Below are 20,953 nucleotides of genomic sequence, written 5' to 3'. Positions count from 1 at the left end.
TGAGGGACCGTTGCCATCTGGCCTCGCTGTCTGGTGAGTCCAGCCTGCAGCTGCCACAGGCGACTTCCCCAGGGCACCGGGCTGACCTCACTACACAGCCCTGACTCCACCAGCCCCCTCCCCAGGCTCCAGGGAGCTGTGGAATCTGGGCACACCCCTGGGTCACCACCAATGTCTAGGAGGTTCGCCACCTGGAAAACCTTGAACCAACCCTGCTGAAGTAGGAAAGCTCTGATGCAAGGCGTTCTGGGTCCTTTCCCTTCTGCTAGATTCAAGTAACACGAAGGGCATGATTGAATTCTAGCAGCATCACATATACTGGGATTTCACCTTTTTCTTCATTAGACCTATTAACATCCAGGCAGATGTGTGAGGCCCCTACATGCTTATATTCTAGGGGCTCTTTCTCCTCCCTCCTCCTTCCCGCTCCCCCCGCCCCCCACACACCCATAGCTATCTGATGGTCACCTACATCAAACAATGGTTCCTCTAGTTGGTAGAACCAGGGGCAATATTTGAACTCTTCTCTTTCCTTAAATCCTTATAATAAGCATATATTATTATTTTCAAATACAGCATTCTTCCAAAAATAAAATAAGATACATTATACCGTGAGTCCCTAACCATACCTTAGTGATCATTAGCGATTGCTGATTTTTTTCCCACGGGTTTTCCTTGTATATCACTTGGATTTCTTTGATTTGCACCACTGACATTTGTTGACTGTTTATTCTGTTTACGGTATCAGGCTAGGTGTTGTGGGGTTTGCAGATGGCAAAGGTCTCGATGGGTCTTAAATAGGGGGAGGGGTGGAGCAGCTCCTAGGGTGGGTGACAGACATACTTCTCTCTTCTGGGCTTCACAGTGCAGAGACAACCATTTTTTTTAATTTGCATATCATTCCTGTGCATATCACAAATTTGCATATCATTCCTGTGTGGGGTCCACGCTAATCTTCTCAGTACCATAGACAGACATTTCAGTACATGTGCTGCCGAAGCGAGCACTGCACAACCATTCTTATCATTTCTGCAGAAGTCAGTGGACACTCAGTCAAGCTCAGTAATTCACAGGGGCTTACATAGGCAGCACAGCGGACATTCGCCCTACTTTAGGCCACCCAGCAAAGGCACACCCTCTGAATGTTCAGAGAATCGCTCCCCATCTGATCCTGTGGGAAACAGACTCCCTAAGAAGCAGTGAGGCATTTGGGAGCCCTGTCTGGGTGGATAGGCCAGGAAAGCTACTTCCCAGCTATGGAACTCAGGGCAAGTCACTTTGCCTCTCCCGGCCTCAGTCTTCTCATCTGTACAATGAGATCCACAATAGCACCTTTGGGGCTATGAAGATGAAAAAGGTTAATCCAGGGGTGCCTGGGTGGCTCAGTCGGTTGAGCGTCTGACTTCAGCTCAGGTCATGATCTCGCGGTCCGTGAGTTCGAGCCCCGCGTCGGGCTCTGGGCTGACAGCTCAGAGCCTGGAGCCTGTTTCAGATTCTGTGTCTCCCTCTCTTTCTGACCTTCCCTCATTCATGCTCTGTCTCTCTCTGTCTCAAAAATGAATAAACGTTAAAAAAAAATTTATAAAAAAAAAAAGAAAAAGGTTAATCCAGTGCCCAGCCAATGTCACCTCTCACCATTTCCCCACTACCAAGCTGGACACACCACAAGTTCACTTTTCCAGCTTCCTGGCAGCAGGGTACAGGCACAGGGTTCTTTCTGGGCCAATCAGAAGTTCCTATGAAGAATGTTTAATCTGTTTAAGCAAGTTGAATGGGTTTTTTTAGTGTTTATTTATTTATTTTGAGAGAGAGAGCGAGCACGCACAGAAGCGGGGGCGGGATGGGGAACAGAGAGAGAGGGGAGAGAGAGAATCCCAAGCAGGCTCTGCACTGTCAGCACAGAGCCTGATGTGTGGCTCGATCTCACAAACCATGAGATCGTGACCTGAGCTGATACTAAGAGTCAGACGCTTAATTGACTGACTCACTCAGGAGCCCCATACAAGTTGAATGTTTAAGCAAGTGATAGCTGGGCAGCAGCAGCGGCCAGGTGCCCCATGTGCAGGGCAGCATAGCCATGCCCCTACTCAGCAGGGATGGCAGCAACATCCTCCATAGGCCACCCTGGCTGACCTTGACTGAGGTCCTGCTGACCAGCTCCTTTTTCGTGCCCACTGTCCAGCTCAAGCCCCCAGCCTGCCCATCAAATACTGGGTACAGCCCAGGCTCCCCTCAAGACATCCAGGCGAGGGGCAGGCGAGCTTTGAACCCACATCTGTCTGGCTCCAAAGACCCTGATGTTCCCACCATACCACGAAGAGGTCCTGGGCCCAGCCTGGGGAGAGGGTCTATAGTGGGAGAAGCAGACCCAGAGGGTCCCATGCAGACCAAAGGGAAAGGGTCAGCGTTCCTGAGCCAGCTCTCTTACACTCTTACCACCTGCTTGGAGACAGAAGGCTGGAGAAAAAGGAAAAGGAAAGGCTTCTCTTCTGGTGGCAGAACCAGGTGACCCACAGCTGCCTAGCAGCCTCTGTTCCAAAAGACTACAAGCCCCTTTTGCTCTTGATGTCCCAGTATGAGCTCATCACCTCCACCTTCTCTCACCTTACCTGGATAAGATCTGCTCCTGCCCCCAGGACCCCATCCTTTCTTTTTTTTTTTTTTTCAACTTTTTTTTTTTTTTATTTTTGGGACAGAGAGAGACAGAGCATGAACGGGGGAGGGGCAGAGAGAGAGGGAGACACAGAATCGGAAACAGGCTCCAGGCTCCGAGCCATCAGCCCAGAGCCTGACGCGGGGCTCGAACTCACAGACCGCGAGATAGTGACCTGGCTGAAGTCGGACGCTTAACCGACTGCGCCACCCAGGCGCCCCAGGACCCCATCCTTTACACAGCTACCCCTCCCTTCTGAAATTAGGGCAGAGATATGAGAGTTAACCCCAGCTCCCTCCTCTCTGCTCCCACCACCACTCCCACCCAGGTATCTACATAATCACCAGGACACTAAATGAGTTGTCAGAATTAATAGTTAATAGTTCATTCCCCTCTCCCTTGTTTTGGAGTCCTGGTTTGGTTCCTAAATCCCCACCACAGCCTCCTACCCCATTTCTGTGGCCCAGCCTGCAGTCAGGGCCACTGTTCTGCCATGTAACCTTCTCAGGTCTCCCCCTGCTTGAGGACCCCCCCCCCCCAAGGCACCACTGATCTGTGGTGAGAGGGACCGGGCCAGGCTATCCTCCCCATCTCCCAAAGGTAACCCCAGCCCACAGACAGGCTGGACCTTTACTTCACCATCAGGATCCTTGCTGGAGACTTGGCCAAAGACCCCAGTCCAGCAGAGGCCAGGGACCACAGCATCAGAGGGGAGGACCCCAGCTTTTCTCCCATCTCACTCACCTTCCTGCTTCCTATGTCCCTGCATCTGCCTACTCAGCCCGTCACATGGCCAATGGTCGTGTTTGTGTGTCAGTGAGGACTTTGGTTATCCACACAGCTTTAGTGCAATGAGAGAACATGACTCAGAAAAAAAGGATGCATACCAAATTACTTGTGGGCGAAGAAGCCTGCCTAGGAGATCCCCACTGGAGGGTGCCTGTCTCACATTTCCTGGGTTCCATAGGATTAGCTGCCACCTGGCCTAAGGACCTGCTTGCTTCCTTGCTGATGAGAGAGGCTGGAAGTGAAAATAGCCTGCTAATCCAAGCGGCTTAGAAATAGCGAGGGTATCAGAGGCCACTGGCTTCCTGTCTCCTACCCCAGGACAACACAAGATGACCAGGGAAGAAGATGTTAAATTTAAGGAACCCCAATCCTCCTTCCAGAATGTACTGCCTCCCAACCCCCACTCAAAATTAGTGTTTGAAAATCCCTAAGAAGTGGTACAAATCAAAGCCTATTGGAGAATAATTTATTTTTAAAATAAAAGTTTTTTTCCTATGGGATCTATCTCTTATGATATGATTTTTAGTCCTCTCTCAAGACTTCTTCTTCAAACAAAATAAACAAATTATACAATTAACCAGGGTGTGTAAAGCCCTCCCTGAAGAGAAGTGGCCTGCAGGGGAGGTCTGTAGCCTCCAGAGGGAGCCAAGAACCTTCCAAGGAAAGGGAGGATGCAAAATTTGCCTTGGAACAACGGGTGAATTTCTCCCGTACGTGAGGGGTTCTCTTATTGTGCCCAGAAGAATAGGGCCAGGCCCACGACCCAGCCTCTTCCAAGTCTGGACGCATAACGGAGTCAGGGGTTTCCACTGCTGGTCGTTTCTCCCCCTCCCCCACCCCCTCCCCACTAATGTGCTTCCTTAAATCCATGTTATTCTGGGCATTGGTTTTTTAAAAACTGAATCACCAATTTCACATACAGTCCTGATTTTCAACCTCTCTTGAGGCCTGCATTCAGCCTGGTGCTAAAGAGCCTTCACCAAAGACAAAAGAGCTCTAGATGTCAGGTCCAACCTCCCTCCTCTACCCTCCCTTTCCCTAAGCTCAGTGGACTTCACTCCTGTTCATTAATTATACAGTTATTTGACTAGGATACCCTGTCTTCAAGGTCTAAGATTCGGGAAGGGGCCAGAAGTTGAAATCCAGGATACCAGCCTTGTTAAGGTTTCACTTCTCTTCCAGATAAAAGCAGGTGGCCGGGGGGGGGGGGGGGGGAGGGTTGGGGGAGTGGGAGAGGAGGCAGATTTTAGTTAAAATTGAGAACTAAAATGGACCTGAATTCCGAATGTCTTATTTTAGCCTCATTAGCACATGTTGGGGTCTCTTAAAAATCTTATTTGAATGGCTGCTACTTGGGAGATTTCTATATATACATTGCTGGGGCACCTGGGTGGCTCAGTCGGCTAAGTGTCCAACTTAGGCTCAGGTCGTGATCTCATGGTTCATGGGTTTGAGACCCACATTGGGCTGTCTACTGTCAGGCCCTGTGCTGACAGCTTGGAGCCTGGAGCCTGCTTTGGATTCTGTGTCTCCCTCTCTCTCTCTCTCTGCCCCTCTCCCACTTGCACTGTCTGTCCCTCTCTCAAAAATAAACATTAAAAAAAAAAGGTATGCATTGCCATTTTCCCAGCCACTATAAGGTATTTTCTCTAGCCTATTCCAAGAAATTAGCCAAGACTTTCTGATCATTGACTCAATGGTTTTTGTGTGACATGCCTAATGACAACATTGGCAGAAAATCATCAAGGCCCAAGATCCTGGAAGAGGTGGAGGAGAGAAGACTGAACACATTGGAGGACAGAGGCAAAGACACCTCTGTATGGGGAGGTGCAGTATGGGGAGACCGAATGATGCTAAGAGAGATTACCTTCTTAGGTGGGGCATGTTGTGGAACTTTCTGCGAACTTGAAAGACAGGGGAGGAATTTGAAAATAACAGATTGCATATCCTACCAGAACCTACAGGATCAGGGTACAGAGCAGATTAAATTAGATATAGAGAATTTAAGAAATGTGGCAATTCTTACTCCAGAATTATAGAGGAAAATTCTTACCTGCTGATGTGATGTTTTGTGGCAACATCACCAGCCAAACTCTTAACTAGTATGGAAGGTGGCAGAGGGACCTTGGGCAAAGTCATGATTAAAAGTGACTACTCTCCAATATGGCTGGAAGGGCAGGAGAGAAGAAGGGATGAGACAGGATTTGACGGCCAAGGGGACTTTGGGAACCCAGTCTGGTGATAAGTAGGAGCTGCCACATTAATCAACTGCAAAGTCTTCACCTCCATAAGTCATCTTGGAGTTTGTCAATTTAAATGGCTGCAAAGCACCTCGCATGTCCATCCATTTTTATTAAAATGAATTCCATCTTACAAAGTTGAGTTGGGAGAAGATGTTCTGTTATGCTTCTTCATAACTTTTATTTGATTAACTTTTTTTCCAAAATGTCTCCCTTGCTTGAAAATGACGCGGTTGCTGTTAGTAGTAATTCTGTGTGCGGCCACAGGCAATGTTCTTAGAGGCATGCGGGCGGGTCAGGAAAGATGCCTGGGCCAGCATTTCAGGGGTCCTAGCCTTGACCTCACCACCACTCGCCTTGCATCACTTTGCAGGTCAGCTCACCAGTGGACCTCAGTGCTCACCCCTATACACTGGAAGGATGGACTGGAAGTCTAGAGTCCCTTTCCATTTTAAATTTCTATCCGGTCTTAAGTGCACTTATGACTTTAAAAAGGGATTTTACAGAAATACGGACCAATCCAATAAGCCAGAAGAGGATGGCTGTGCACACCATTTGCCAGATGTCAAAACACTATGAGCAGCTGGCTCGGGGTTTGTCAGGGGCGAGACTGGATCTAGGCATCTCATTCATGCATGCAACAAAAGTCTGTTGAACAACTACTATGTGCCTTCATTGTCCTTCCTGCTGGGGATACAGCAGTGAACAAAACAGCAAAAATCTCTCGTGGAGCTTAGGTTCTAGTAACAGGAGAGACGCTGTAAATAACACAAATCAGAAAACTCATGTAGCATACAAGATATAGAGAAGTGCTAAGAAAAGGGTGATAGGAAATGTGGGGGTGTATGCAGGCTGCAAGTTTAAATTCCAGAAGGGGTCAATGCCTGGTCCTAAATCCTACTTTTTAAACCACCCATGATACCATGTGACCCACATGCTGAGCAGATGTGTGGCAGGCTGGGAAGGATGTGAGTGGTCCTGGGGCCTTATTCTTGCGCTGCTTCTCCTGAACCTATGATCTTAGGAAAGAAGCTTACCCTCTCGGTGGTTTGTTTCTTCTTCAGTAACATGGGAATTAAATACCTACCTACTGCACCTGTCATAGGTTAAAGGCTATATGTCACTGCATAGTGTGGAGCCTCAGGTTCTCACTCCCTCAGATGCCCTTTCCTGGGGGAAGGTTCCCCCCAGCTCCAGCCCCCTTCTGTGGGTAAAGGGACCACCCTACATTGCCTCCCTTTTCTCTCTCAGGGAGGGGGTCCTCCAAACCTCCCTGCAAGAATGGAGATGCTCTGTTGGTGCCTGCAGGGAGCATTGCTGGCTCCTTCCACATGCAGAGGAAATGACTCAGGGGGTCTTCTCCTCTCCTCCAGCCCACCCTTCTCACTGCAATCAGAGGCCCCCTCAAAGTGCCTCTTGGAGCCATCCTTCCCGTGCCCTGGGCCAAATTCCTGTCCTTTGAGGCCTTCCTACATCTCCATCTCAGAGGGCCCCACTCAGTCCTCCTCACACCAGCCTTGAAGCATCCTAGAGCCTCTGTAGCTCTGCTCCCCTGCCTTCTCCCCAGCTACTACCCTCCACCTGCACCTCCAGCATCTGCTGGACTTGGATGATCTGCTCTTGCCCCTGCTCCTCAGGACGCCTCAGGGGGCACTGCACTTACTCCCACAGGTCTGAGGTGCACCTGCTCCCATGTGCCAGGCACCCCACACGGGCTTTTGTTTGGCATCCATCATGCTGCACACCAGGCATTGCGCACCCTGAACAAGGACCATGGGCCTAATTCACTGGGCCTCCCCCAGGGCCTGACACCGAGCCTGGCACAGCAAGGGTACCCAGGGAGGCCAATAAATGGGTGACTGAATGGCTGGCGATGGGTGCAGAATGGCTGGGTGTGTGGGTGGGAGGCGGGGAGAGGGTGAGTGAGAAGGAGGGTGGGCTGGGTGGGACAGGCTCTCACCAGGACCCTGTGTATGCATGGAGAGGGAGAGAAGAGATGGAGCTTGGGGGGTGTTTGGACGGGTCACTGGCCACTGTCTGAGATGCCCACACCAGCTCCTTCCCAACCACAGCCTGAGCTCGGTGCCAGAGGCCCCACCAGAGGGTTGGACACTGCTGGTCAAATGAACAAATCCTGAAAGTGCAGGGGAAACCAGTCAAAAGAACGCCTAACTTGAAAGAGCTCCCAACGAATGGCCTTCCCACAAACTGGCCCGAGTTACATCAGAGTTTATGACCTGAGGTTTGCAAGAGCAAATGCAGATGAATAGAACAGTCACCGAGAGAAGCGCAACATGCAGTGGATAATGGTAACCAGAACGCTCCAAATTCTCACCATGTTTTAAGTCTTAGGCTTTTGCACATGCTTGCTTGCTGAGAGATAAGAGGTGTGTGGGTGGGAGGATGTTGCTCCTTTCTCCCCCTTCCACATATTCAGCATGTGAAGAACCATGGACCAAGTGTGTCAGCTGAATGACTGGTCCCAACTCTTCATGCCTCTGTAGTAGGACCTTACATCCGCTCCCTCATCACGGCTTCCCTGTGGGCAGGTGGCACATTTCACCCACTTGCTTTGGGCTTGGTCATTGACTCGCTTTGGCTGGGAGGCTGTTAGTAGAAGTGACCCAAGCAGAGACTTGAGGTGTGCTTGTGAGTTTGGATTTTCCTTCTTGTGCTCTGGGAATGACCATAAGAGAAGTATTATCTAGGAAGCCCACTAGTCCTAGAGTAACAGAACATGAACCTAAATATAATTTGCAACCTGGAGCCAAACCCAGCCAAGCCCAACCCAACCCAGCCAACCCACAGACCTTCGAGCGAGAATTAGATGCTTTGGGTTGCTTGCCGCTGAGACTCTGTCATGGAACAACAGCTTACTAATCTGGACAATGATAAAAAATATCATTCACTCAGGAATCACACTGTGCCAGGTGGCATCCTGGCTATTTTCCACACACCTTCCCACGTAACCATGACAACATCCCTAAGACACAGGTGTCGCCCTCTCCATTTGCAGAGAAGAAAACTGGGGCTCAGATGGTGAAAGCGATGTGTCCAAGGTCAGGGCTAATATGTGAAAGGTTAGCATCCAGGTTTGTCTGCCTCCAAAGCCCAGGCTGTGTGTCAAACTTGCCTCCATATGGAACAGGACCAGGGCCTCTACTCCGTGCCTAGCAGTCTTGATACCCTAGGTTAGCAAAGTGTGTCATTTTATTTCATGACTTTATTTCCATCAAAATACATCAGAGCCAAGGACCGTCTTTTTCAAATGATGACCAAGTTCATCTATCAACTCCAATGCAGACAGCCCTGCAGACAACGATGACGAGCCTTCTCAAAGGAAGCACCAGTGAGCCATCTCCGCCCCACCGCCAAATGCTAGAAGCTCCATCTACAGGTCTGTTCCACAGCCACCTGCTAACTGTGAGAAGTCATGTGCCTGGAGAGATGGTGGCGCTCCCGGAAATACTCATGGCAAATGGGACACGTGAGGGCCTCTTCTCTCAGCTTCTTAGAATGTAAGTCAGGCCTCACATGTTCCTTTTTGTGGTGGGACCGCATGTGGAAGACCAGGTCGGAGGTCAGGCGAAAGGAGAGGTTGCATTTTGCACACCAGTTCTGGGTGGACAGGCCCAGGGAGGTGAACGTAGGTGGCAGCAGGGCCCAAGTGGCAGTGGAAGAGGATGATGACGGTGTGGACATCTGGGCTGTGGCATGCTTTAGCCACAGTGTGGGGGCCCCCAGGAAAGCACTGCAGAGAGGAGCATTTTGTGGCAACGTCTGCAGGTTCCAGAAATCACCCACCAAAAACTTAGAATTTGAAAGCTGATCCCAACAAGGGATGTCTACCGTGTTGCTGAGTCCCAACAGCTCCCCAAGGGCATCTGCAGGTCCACGTGCCTGGAAGACAGAGGTTGGCCCAGGTCTCCCTGCTGGACACCTGGCTGGTTTGCTGAAGGCGCTTTTCTGCTCCCCTCGGGCTCCACTGGGCCACACAGAGGTCTTGCTGTCAGCTAGGTCCCTGGGGGTGTCCTGGGTCAGCTTCTGGGGACCAGGCTGGCCTGTGGGGTTATCATGCTCCCTCTCCTTGGCCTGCACACCCTCCAGCCTCTTCTTGAGTCGGGGCACCTCTGTGAAAGCACTCTGCCCCTGTTCCCAGCACACCTTCTGGGCCATTGGCTTTCCCAGTCTGAGTTTTCCTGGGGTTGCTGACAGTGCCACCTCAGCAGAGGTCTCCTCCCGGCCACCACCACCCATGGCAGCCTCAGAGCCCAGGTTGTTCATTTTTTCCAGCAGCACTGGCTTGCAGCTCCAGCCCTGGTCAGCTTCACTAAGCCTCCATGTGTTTTCAGCCGAAGAGCTCTGCAGAGCACCCTTCCCAGCAGCCATGACGACCAGCAGGGTGTGAGCCAGCTGAAGAAGGCGGACGCTCCAACGGCTGTCAGTCTTCAGGGCTTTGGCGTTGCAGAGGGCTTGCCCCGGGGAGGAACCGTGAGATTGGAAAGCTCCCCTGTTGGCTGGGCCAGCCACACTTGGACCACAGGACTCTGCACAGAGAGGAAGCAACAGCAGTGAGACACGAGCCCTCCATCTTCATTGTTTGCATCCAAAGAATCCTGACTGCTATAGACACGACAGCTCACCCTGACTCAGAGCGCTATGCCACCCGCTTTCACCTCCAGGACTCCGTCGGGGAGGAAGGACCACACTGCGTGACCCTGCCACCCAGGGACATGGCTCAGCATTGCCCTGCACCTGCCAGCATCCAGGCAGCAGCTGCCGTGTTCACACAGCACACGAGGTGTCCACCAGGCAGTTCTGACCTGGTTGCCAACTCTAATGTGCTTGCACCCTGATTTATGAAAGTTTTCATTTTTGTTTAGAGCATTCTTGCTACTCAGCATGCCAATTTTTCTTCCGAAGCATCAGAAGTGCCAGGGCACAAGCACCTGGGGACTGGAGCTCCTGCAGCACAGGTGGCCAGAGGGTAGAAGCTGGACAGTAAATGTCCAGGCATCCCGAGTACGTCTGTGGTTGTACCTGGCCCCACTCCCACTCCTGGGGGGCAGCCACCTGTCCACCCGGCCCTGCCCCTTGGAACAAGCATGAGTCTACCCTGTATCCATTCAGACATTAATCCATTTCCTTCTCCTCTGCTCCCCTGTCAACTATCCTCTCGTGCCAGCCAACCTGCTGGGCCTACTCAGGGAGACCAGCCTCCACTCAGCCTGGAGGTGCTCAAGGCTCAGAGGAAAGACACTCACGGCCACATGTGAGGTGGCATTGAAGAGGGGAGAGTGCCACCAGCCCTGCTGGGGAGGCTTTCATACCTGCCCTCCCCTAATCAATTCCACCCGCCAGTTCTTGAAACCAGGACACCCATCTTCAAGCTCCCCAATCCCAGCTGGCGAGCAGCACTGGCTGAACCAGACCCCACTGAGTGTTCTGAGTTTTCATAGTTAGAAAGCAGTTATCTTCGGGCCCAGGAGGACCGTGATGAGTGGGCGACCAAGCCCCTTCCTCACAGGGACCTCCACGGGCTTGTTATTCATAAACATCACTGGGCTCAAGTCAGCTCCCGCCCACCTGTAAACGGAAGCACAGGTACCCTGCCCTCCTCCTCTCTGTCTCAGTGGCAAGAGTGTGGACAGGTGTTTTGCACGTGTTACCTCCTTCCACCTTCACTGCACTTGGAGGACCGTCACCCTCTTTCACAGAGGAAGAGGACATGGGTTCTGGAAAGCTGAATACCCCGTCTGAAGTCCTCTGCAGTATGAGGCACTGCTGGGAATGAAACCCAAGGGTGTGTCCCCAAAGCACGCTTTGGTTGAACTGCCCATGTGGCCCTCACGATACCCCAAGTGGTGAGCTCCGAGTCCAAACTATATGCTTCCAGGGGAGTCCAAGCCACTCCTAACATCCTTTCTGAATTCATTCTCAAATGGGGTGCCTTTGGCATCAAAGTTTAGTGCTAGCTTATGCTTCTTGAAGAGGCAGAGGCGACCACACCAGTCTACCAAGTGTCCCTGCACTGACCATCCCACCTCTCTCAACCTCAATGTCCCGTCTATAAACTAGAGCTGATGCTAAATTATCTCACTGTGCTTTCCAGATCTACCAGTGTATGACTACTTGAGATGAAGCCGATTCTCCCTCATCCTCAAAGAATAGCTGGTCTGCTTGAAGCCCCACTGCTGAGCTTCTGAGCTCACAAAGATGCACACGCACCCAGATACACTCACACCCTCACATGTACTCACACACACTACACTCACACACTCAAATACACATATACTCACAGACACACATACACACACACATATGATCACACACACTTACATACACTCACACTGGAATACTCATACACACACAAACATCCCTTCTCTAACCCTTCTCTCTTTCTCCACCCAGCTCTGCCTCAGACAGCCCTCCAGATTATATTTTAGAACCATACAGTGTCTTCACCAAGCCTGGGCTGGAGCCCACCCTGCTGTCCTCCCGGTCCTGTTGCACCCCCACATCCCTTTGCAGACAGCTCTACTGGGCTGTCTTCACAGCTTTGCCAACCACAGTCATGTAGACCTAGTTTTCAGAAGTGTCTGGAGTGCCCTGAGCCACAGATGTCACAACCCTGCTTTCAGCATTCAAATTTAGAACATGGTATCTTACTGCAGGATGAAATATTTGCTACCAGGGATGCTTTGTGATATGAGAATAGAAGTAACTGTTTATTGACTATGTAAGTGAATACGTGCCAGAGATGCTAAAAGGCTTCGTATGACTTATTGCATGGAATTTTCATGATAACCACACAAAGGAAGTGCATGATCCTACCCAAGGGCATTAATCTCCAACCTGACAAATGCCACGTTGCTAAAGGCAGCACTGCCTTCCAGCTTCTTAGACCAATATGGGTCTGGATTCTGCCAATCATTATGTTAGACATTCACCCATCTTCATGCTCCATCAATTTTATTATTCAAATCTTAATCATAATAATGAGAACAACAGGAGGAGGAGAAAGAAAAGGACATGATAATAATAATGATGATGATGATAATAATAATAATAATAATATTGGGGCGCCTGGGTGGCTCAGTCAGTTAAGCATCTGACTTCAGCTTAGGTCATGATCTCACAGTTCATAGGTTCAAGCTCTGCATCGGACTCTGTGCTGACAGCTCAGAGCCTCAAGCCCGCTTCAGCCCTCTCTCTCTCTCTTCCCCTCGCACACATGCGCTCTTTCTTTTTTTCTTTGTCTCAAAAATAAACATTAAAAAATTTTTAAATAAAAAACTAATAATAATATTGAGGAGGAGAAGAAGAAGAAAAGGAAAAGACGAGGGTACTGAACTAGTTGGGGACCTTTGGCATGACCAAGCTCCCAGAGGGTCACCTCTTTCTCATGCATCAGCACTGCTGGGGTAAGGTCACTCACACAAGTGCAAACAATGTCCTACAAAATTCTATCTGGGGCTCCCTCTAACTGGTCCACTCTGTCTATGACATTGCCAGATTGAAGCCTCTCACAGCCGAAAATGACATGTGCCTGGTGTGGCCTGTCCCCAGTGAGCCTGTGCCAGCTCCTGACGCTCGTCTCTTCTTGTTGAAGGACTCACAGGCCCTTTCCCAGGGTCAGCATCAGACTCTGGGTCTCATCCAGCTCCAGGCTCCATGCACCTCCCCTGTGATCCAGCTCTCAGATGACCTGAGCAGATGTATGATGTCACCTCTGGGGTCACATCATGCCCTGGCCAGTGAGTTCCGGGTCAGGAGATCACAGGCATAGCAGCTTGGTGCTGCCTTGCTCCTTCTTCCTACGTGGACCTACCCATGCCCTTTGTCACTAGAGACGGTTCTCAGCCAGACATTCCAGTGGATGTATGCAGCCCTTGTTCTCCTTGTTCCCATGCAATCTTAAGGGGCCCTTTGCTGTCCCTCCACTGTCCTCAATAGCCTCAGTTCATTCTGGGCTCTCGACCCAGACACTATTTACTCGTCCTCTTCACTCTGTTATGTGTGTCCTGAGAAGGGTTCTCTTGTCCTCCTTGGATCTCTTCAGTCTGAGCTCAGCAAGATAGTCTTCTGAGTCACACAGACATTGTTCAGTGCCACCCTGTGTCTTCTTACTGAGAGGACCTGATTTCAATCCCATACTTTGCAACATTTCTGAGCCCTTAGATTGTGGGATTATGAAGTAATGATCTTTGAAACCTTCTGAATCTGAGTTTCCTAAGTTGATATGGTGTGACCACATCCAGCCTTCCCTGTCATACAGGATCCTTTTCCCTCAGACTCTCAATCTTCCTGGGCCACAGTGAGGATTCCACTGACCAACACAGGAATGGCTACCCACTTGGAGATGAAGACTCACCCACCCCACAGTGTTATAAGCATGTGTGTCTCTGTTTATTACCCATTTCCAGGGCACTGAGTGCAGACTCCAATCATCCTTTCACCTGGGAAACACTGGCCGCATTCTTCCATATTTTCTGTTTGTGCTATGACTGGCCCATCCCATGTACTCATCAAGCCTTCCATCACATAGAGGTTAAGTGCATGGCCTCTTATGTCAGATGTCTGGATCAAACCCACCTCTGCTCTTACCAATCTTGTAACCATAGGCAAGGTGCTGATCCTCTCTCTGATGACTTTCTCATCTAAAAAAGGACCCTTTCTAAAAAGGATCATCCTGGGGTCTGCTTCACCAGGTGGTTGTAAAGATTAGATGGATTAATATACCTAAAGTATTAAAGAGCCTGGTTCAGTAAGTGTTAGGTAGCATCAATTTATCAATTATTATCACACTAGTACAAAGGGTCAGAGTCAACCTCATGGCTGCCTTCCCTCTACTCATGTGCTCCCTGGAACCAGGGCACAATACTGTTTAATGAGTGGCCAAATGCCCTGGGCATTTTCCTCCTTCCCCCTTCATTCACATAAGAAAGAGGTTTTAGCAAACAACTGGGCAACCTCATTTCCTGAGATATCTGAAGGTACTCTCCAGCCTATGTCAGCTGGCCAGTCTCCAGCTTTTCCAAGCTGCAGCTCACTCAGAAACTGGATCTTATTCAACGATACCATTTATATCACCAGCTAGTGTCTTCCTGTGTCTGCCTTCCTTTTTAGCTAAAACAGGAGCAGATAATATCTCCTGTGCTCCAATCATTTGATTTCCCTAGACTTTGGAGATGCTTCTCAGACCCTGAAGGAAGGTTCCAGAGGATAATTACCTATCCATCTCTTCTACATATGGATTGTGATGTCCTGGGTTTTCCTGAGAAGGGAAATACACATGCATCCTCCTAGCTCTGGACCCCTGAGAAAATTAAAAACTGGAGAGTTATCCAGCCTTTCCTGGAGGCTGGCTGGTAGTGCCATTGGAGCTGGGAGAGGGGAAGGCTTCCCAGCCAGTCCCCACAGGCTCTATGTCCAGCTCTGCCTGCACGGCTTCAGCAGCAATGCTTATTGTGTTCAAGCAAAACCAAATGCAGGACTTCCAGGATGCAACCACACATCAGGGCCATAATGACGTCAGCAGGAGTCCTAACACAATTTGGCCATGTAGACCAATTTCAGTGGCAGCCTTCAAGGGTAAGTCCATGGCTTGTACATCAAACTGTTCAGCCAGATTCTACCTGATGCCAATGACAGCATAACCTTCTAGAAAAGAGAAACACAGCCTACTGAAAGAAAGAAAAGAAATTTAAAAGCACTGGAGCTCGACACAAAACCTTGAAAAAAAATTTTTTTTTAATTTTGTGATTTTCTGTTTTAAAGAAAATTTGTCACTTCCTGGGTTTCTGAAAAAGAAATCTGCTAAGGAAAGAAGGTATGATATTTTTAAATCATTTGTAAAGCATCCCTTTCACTCCACCCCTCCAGAAGTTTGACACATGGGAAGTCAGTGGTACAATGACATAAAAGGCAATTTGACTCTTTGATGCAGAAAATAGTCCCCTGAATCAAAGTTCCAAGCATATACTTAAGAATTTGTCCAACATTCTTTGATTTAAAATGAAAAAATTCTTTCAATAAACACACTGCAATCCTCTTCCATATTTCATTTTTGTTTACTTCTTGTGTGATTTATGTAATGACAAATTTCCTTTTCCATAGCAACTGAAAAGTCAAATAAACTGAATAATCATTAAAAATCATAAACTAAAAGGTTAAATTATTTATTTGAAAAAAGCTTCAAGTGTTAGGTGGCAATTAATAGCTTTAAAAATAAACAGGCTTTCTTTTTACAACCATATGAGATATATATATATATATATATATATATATGGTGCATACATACATATATATATATCGTGTGTATATGTGTGTTTGAACATACAGCTCTATAGATGTCATAAAAATATCATAAAATAATAAAATTATGTCTCTGACAAAATTACATTGCTAACAAGAAACAAAACATTGCTTTAACATACAATACCTCTACTTTATTCTCCCCAGATGAGTCAGATTTGTTTTTTTAGATTTCTTCACTTAATATGTGTCTAAGATAATCTTTGATACTAAAATGTTTTCAACTGTGGTCCTACCCAACGTACACAAAAACATTAATTTTAAATGGCACAATAATTGCTATAAGATGCCTGTCTGATTCAACATACTGTCTGATTCAGTAATTTAATTTCTGCACATCAGCACCATTGACAAGTATGTATTTTAGAAATATACACTTAATTTCATGTTTTAACTCTCAGCTAACGTTTTCACACGCGAAGTCCTGACCTCCCTATTGTCTTCCCACAACTGAGCTCTGATTTCCGCCCCTTCCCTCCCCACCAACCTGGCTTTACTCTACTTCCCCAGAAGGAAGGTGTGGGCCCCAATGTCCCCTAAATGTTTCTGCATGCTTTAGCTTCCCGGTGTGTTGTCTGTGCCTATTACTAAAGACAAGTGTCAAGAAAGGATTCAATCAATTCCTTGTCTGTAAAACCAAGTATTTTCTTCCAGCTCACCATAAAAACTCAGATATTTACGACTGAATCATTTATGGGTTTTTTTCCCCCAAAACAGACACTGAATGTGTTACGTGCTCGAATCTTTGGATATAATCTGTTGGGAGAAAGGATCTGGGGCAGATGCACCATTACCCTGGTGCCCAGCACAAGCCCTAGCTGACAGGGACAGAGCAACAACAGGATGAGAGGATGCGTGGATGGATAGATGGATGAATGAAAATAATTGCTGCCCCAAAAGTCAACCTAGGAGAAGAAAAATCAAAGGCGGAATTCTTGGGGCGGGGAGGGGTGGGGGCAAAGGGAAAGACCACCGAGAGAAACAGAGAAGGAAGAAAAGAAGGGATAGGACAGGGGAAATACGTAATGAAGAAGAGACAGACAAGAAAAAGTGAGATAGACGACAGAGAAAAACAGGAAGAGATAAGGGGACAAAAGAGGCAGATAAGGCAGGGACTGGGGGGCACGGGGTGAAAAAAAAGGAGGGCGCGACCAAGGAAGCAGGCGCCCGAGGGGAGGAAAGAGGCAGGCAGTCAAGGGCAGGACGGAGCATTCTGCCCTAGGGAGAGGCCGGTAGAAGTGGGATGAATCGCGCCGCCCACGTCCACTCGCGGCCCGTCTCGGGGGCAGGACGGCGCGTCTCACCTCAGCTCTCCCGCGGCGCTCTGGGCGCTGGAGACGCGCTGGCAGCCCCGGCCGCTTGCAGGTTGCGCCGCGCGACACGCGTGTGGGAACCTAGCGCGCGAGCCCCGGGGGCTGGTCGGACCCCGCCCTCCCGGACTGCTCCCGCCTCCGGGGCGGGGCCTCGGGCACCCCCCTCCCCCCCCTCCCTGCCGGGAGGGGCCTGGGAGTAGACGTGACCCGCCGCCAGGGGTGCGGTAAGAACGCCCGGTGCGCTCGGCTCCGCGAAACCCCAGCCGCCGCCAGCTGGCTCGGCCTTGGCTGCAGCGGCGAGCCTGAGGGGGCGTTCTGGCGCCGGCCGCCGCGCCGCGCGGAAAGCCCGGGTGCCTTTGGAGGCGGCTCCTGGGCCGCGGCGGAACCGCCCCTGCCCCTGCTCACTCGCCCTGGACGCCGCTACTTTTCGCTGGGGTCGGCGGGCCCCCAGGCTACGGCCGGGATGTCAGTGCGCGCGGTCTGCGCCCCGCCGCGGCGGGTCTCCCGGGCGTCCGGGCAGTAGTTCCCCTGCCCGCTGAGCGGCCTGGCAAACTGCATCTTCGCAGCGCCCCCGAGAATCTCCCAAACTTCAGCGGAGCCGTGCCTCCGCCTCGCCGCCTCCTCAGCTGTGAGATGGCCGCACCGCGCCAGGTCATGGTGAGTTCTGCGACCTCCCAGGAAGCGAAGGTGGCAGGGAACCGACCCACCCACGGAGGGTGGGACGGACTCGGCCCCAAAGAAGGGCTGGGGACGGGAGGGAATGGCTTCTGAGTGGGCGACGGTCATGGCAGGGCTTGAATGACCTCGTGGTGACAGGAGAGAAGAGATGGGAGAAGTGTCTCAGGTAACCAGAATTGTTGCAGTGGCAGCCAGATGTGCGGGTCACAGGGCATGAGCACAGAGACTGGAGTGCAGAGCAGATGAGACCAAGGAAGGACATTGAGGGACTGAAAGGGAAACCAGTCCTGAGTCCCTGCGCCTGCCTTCCTTCAGTCACTCTGTAAATGTTCTGGACGCCCTTGGGGAGGCAGAGGGTGCGGGGACATAAGGTGACAGGCTCTGTGCTTTTCCCCAGGTTTTGGAGTCCCTATTACACAAATAAGATTGTAAAGGAATGAAATGATGCTAAATCTGAGGTGGGGAAAGCTGATTCAGAATAAACATTAAAACTTTGGGGGGTGGTCCACAAAGCAAAACTTTTATTTTGGTGAATATGGAAATCCCTAATGTGAGCATTTATATAGCCTTAGTGAAGGAGAAGCTTAGAGGAAAATTTGTGCCCCCAAATGGTTATGTTATGGGGGAGGAAATGGTGAAAATAAAGGAGTTAATAACTGACCTAAAGTAGTTGAAAAAGAGTAGTAAAATTAAACCCAAAGAAAATGAAAGGGAGAATATATTAGAGGAAAAAATACAGAAAATAGTAAAATAGTAAAACAAAGCCAAAGGTTATTTGAAAAGTTGTTAATATAAATAATATTCTAATGAAATTGATTGTAAAATAAGACAGTGCTTCCCAATTTTTTTTTTTAAATTATAACCTCCCCCCCCCCAGGAGCTTTTTCAAACACATTTTTCCTTATAGGCTCATGAAATTTTAGTACCAAGGATTTATTGTATATCTCTTTATGTACTGTGCTTTATAATTAAAAACTGTGAGACTAATTTTAACTCCCTTGGGACAATATTCTCCCTGTTGTGAATGCATAGAATGAGAAAAGACACAAGTCATATTAGGAATTAAAAAGCTATAACCACAAATCGAGCAGAAAGTTAAGACTCAAACATATTCTTAACAACTTCATAACAATATGTGGAAATAAATATCCAAATTCCTATAAAAATGTGGTACCTAAATGACTGATAAAGGAAATACAAGCACAAAATAATCCAGTGTGTTAGTCGGCTCAGACTGCCATAACAAAGTACCACAAGAAAGTTCCTTTAGGATGAGGGCCACATTCTTATGACTTCATTTAACTTGAATCATCTCCTTATAGGGCCCGTCTCCAAATACAGTCACATGATGTGTTAGAACTTCATAATATTAATTGAGATTGGGGGGGGGGGGCACATCTCAGTCCATAATGTTCAGTAAACATTAAACAAATGATATCAGTAGTTTTAAAAAATCCTCACAAAGAAAACACTAGGCAGAGATGATATTATACCAAGTATACGTGGAGTAGATTGTTGGGATCATGTTGAAACTACTTTCAAAAGGAAAGAAAGTAAAAACACCCCAAGCACATTTTCTGAGGCTATTGTTACCTAATATAAAACCAGTTAAGAACAGCACAAAAAGAAGAAATTACAGATCAGCCTCACTCATGTTCATAGATTAAAAAAATTTTAAACTAATAGTAAACTCAATCCAGCAGTATTTACAAAAATTATCATGGCCTAGTCAGGTTTATTTATAAAATATTAAAATTGGTTTTATATGCATTAATGTAGTTAATCATATTAATAACTTACTGGAGAAAAATTATATTCATCACAAAGTATGCAGAAAGAGAATTTAGATAAAATTTAACACTCGTTCATGATTTGTAGCAAACCAAGAAGGGTAGGGAGACTCCCTAATCTGATAGATGTCCACCAAAAGCCTTTCATAAATATCATTCTTAATGGTGACATATTAGAGGTATTTTTAAAGTCAAGAATGCCTCCATCACAGCTTCCAGTCAAATGTCATTAGAGAACTAGTCAGTACAGTGTTTTTTGGTTTTTATTTTTTATAGAAACCAAAACAACTCTACAGATATATTTTAGAATAAGGGAGCCTAGCAAGTTAGGTGAATAATCAGTAAATTAATACATTTGTCCACAACACCAATAAACAGTTTGAAAACTTTGTTTTTAAAATGCTATTTACAAGAGCTGCTATATATGTATATATATCTATGTAAATATATGTGTATGTATGTATATGTATGTATGTATATATATAAGTACATATGTATATGTATACACACTGTAGGGAAAGGCACTTGGCAAAATGGTTTAAGATCTTTATAGGGAAGTTTATATGAAAGGCGTTGAATACGACCAAATAAATAGAGACATTATCATGTTTACCAATAGGGGAGGCTAGATAGCAGATTCAAATCCTTTCAAATGTATCTATATATTTAATGTTATTGTAATAAAATATTAAGAGCGTTTGGAGGAGTGGAGAATTGGTGAGCTGAATCTAAAATGTACATGAAAGAACAAGTGGCCATAAGAAAAATAAGGCGGATGATTTACCCTGCCCTGCAAAGGCTTGCTGTAGAGCTCTGTATGTTAGATAAAATAACTGATGCCCTGTGTGTATCAGATTCAGCTGGGTTATCTTCTTGTAACAGCCCCCCACATATGATTAGCTTAAAAGCACAAACTTTATTTTCCACTTATATTCCATACCCTCCTGCATATACGTATCCACCTCAGGTTTCTAAGAGGGCATTGCACAACACAGGTGCTCACCTGAATCATACCTACATTCTTAAGGATTCTATCCAGAAGTGGCACATGTACTTATGTTAACATTTCATTGGTGGAATCAAGTCCAAGCCTGCTATGAATGTGGCAGGGAAACACAATCCTTCCTTACAGGAGTAAGGGACAGAAAGGAAAAATAACACGATCATCCATAC

General features: G+C 48.0%; 2 protein-coding genes across 6 annotated transcripts in view; one reads left to right on the top strand and one right to left on the bottom strand.

The window, feature by feature from the left end:
* Window positions 1-8,887: 8,887 nt before the first annotated feature.
* ZNF488 (zinc finger protein 488) overlaps window positions 8,888-20,953 on the bottom strand; it is a 103,643-nt gene continuing 91,577 nt past the window's right edge. For 2 of the 4 annotated variants that reach the window (XM_058696939.1, XM_058696937.1), the window contains exon 2: window positions 8,888-10,229. In XM_058696939.1, coding sequence (XP_058552922.1) covers window positions 9,100-10,071 — 972 coding nt within the window. In that variant the 5' untranslated portion in view covers window positions 10,072-10,229 and the 3' untranslated portion in view covers window positions 8,888-9,099. Of the gene's footprint in view, window positions 10,230-14,277; window positions 14,395-17,303; window positions 17,423-20,953 lie in introns of those variants that run through there. The other 2 variants (XM_058696938.1, XM_058696940.1) reach the window with 2 other exon arrangements.
* Window positions 17,533-20,953, top strand: part of LOC131492966 (anthrax toxin receptor-like) — a 113,305-nt gene continuing 109,884 nt past the window's right edge. Inside the window, exon 1 of one of the 2 annotated variants that reach the window (XR_009252378.1) lies at window positions 17,533-17,969. The gene's annotated coding sequence lies outside the window, so the exon portion shown is untranslated. The remainder of the gene's footprint in view (window positions 17,970-20,953) is intronic. The other variant, XR_009252376.1, reaches the window with a different exon arrangement.

Source organism: Neofelis nebulosa, chromosome 13 (genome assembly GCF_028018385.1).
Source record: "Neofelis nebulosa isolate mNeoNeb1 chromosome 13, mNeoNeb1.pri, whole genome shotgun sequence".
Lineage (NCBI taxonomy): Eukaryota > Metazoa > Chordata > Mammalia > Carnivora > Felidae > Neofelis > Neofelis nebulosa.
The sequence above is the reverse complement of the archived record's forward strand: the minus strand, read 5'-3'. Positions and strand labels throughout refer to the sequence as shown.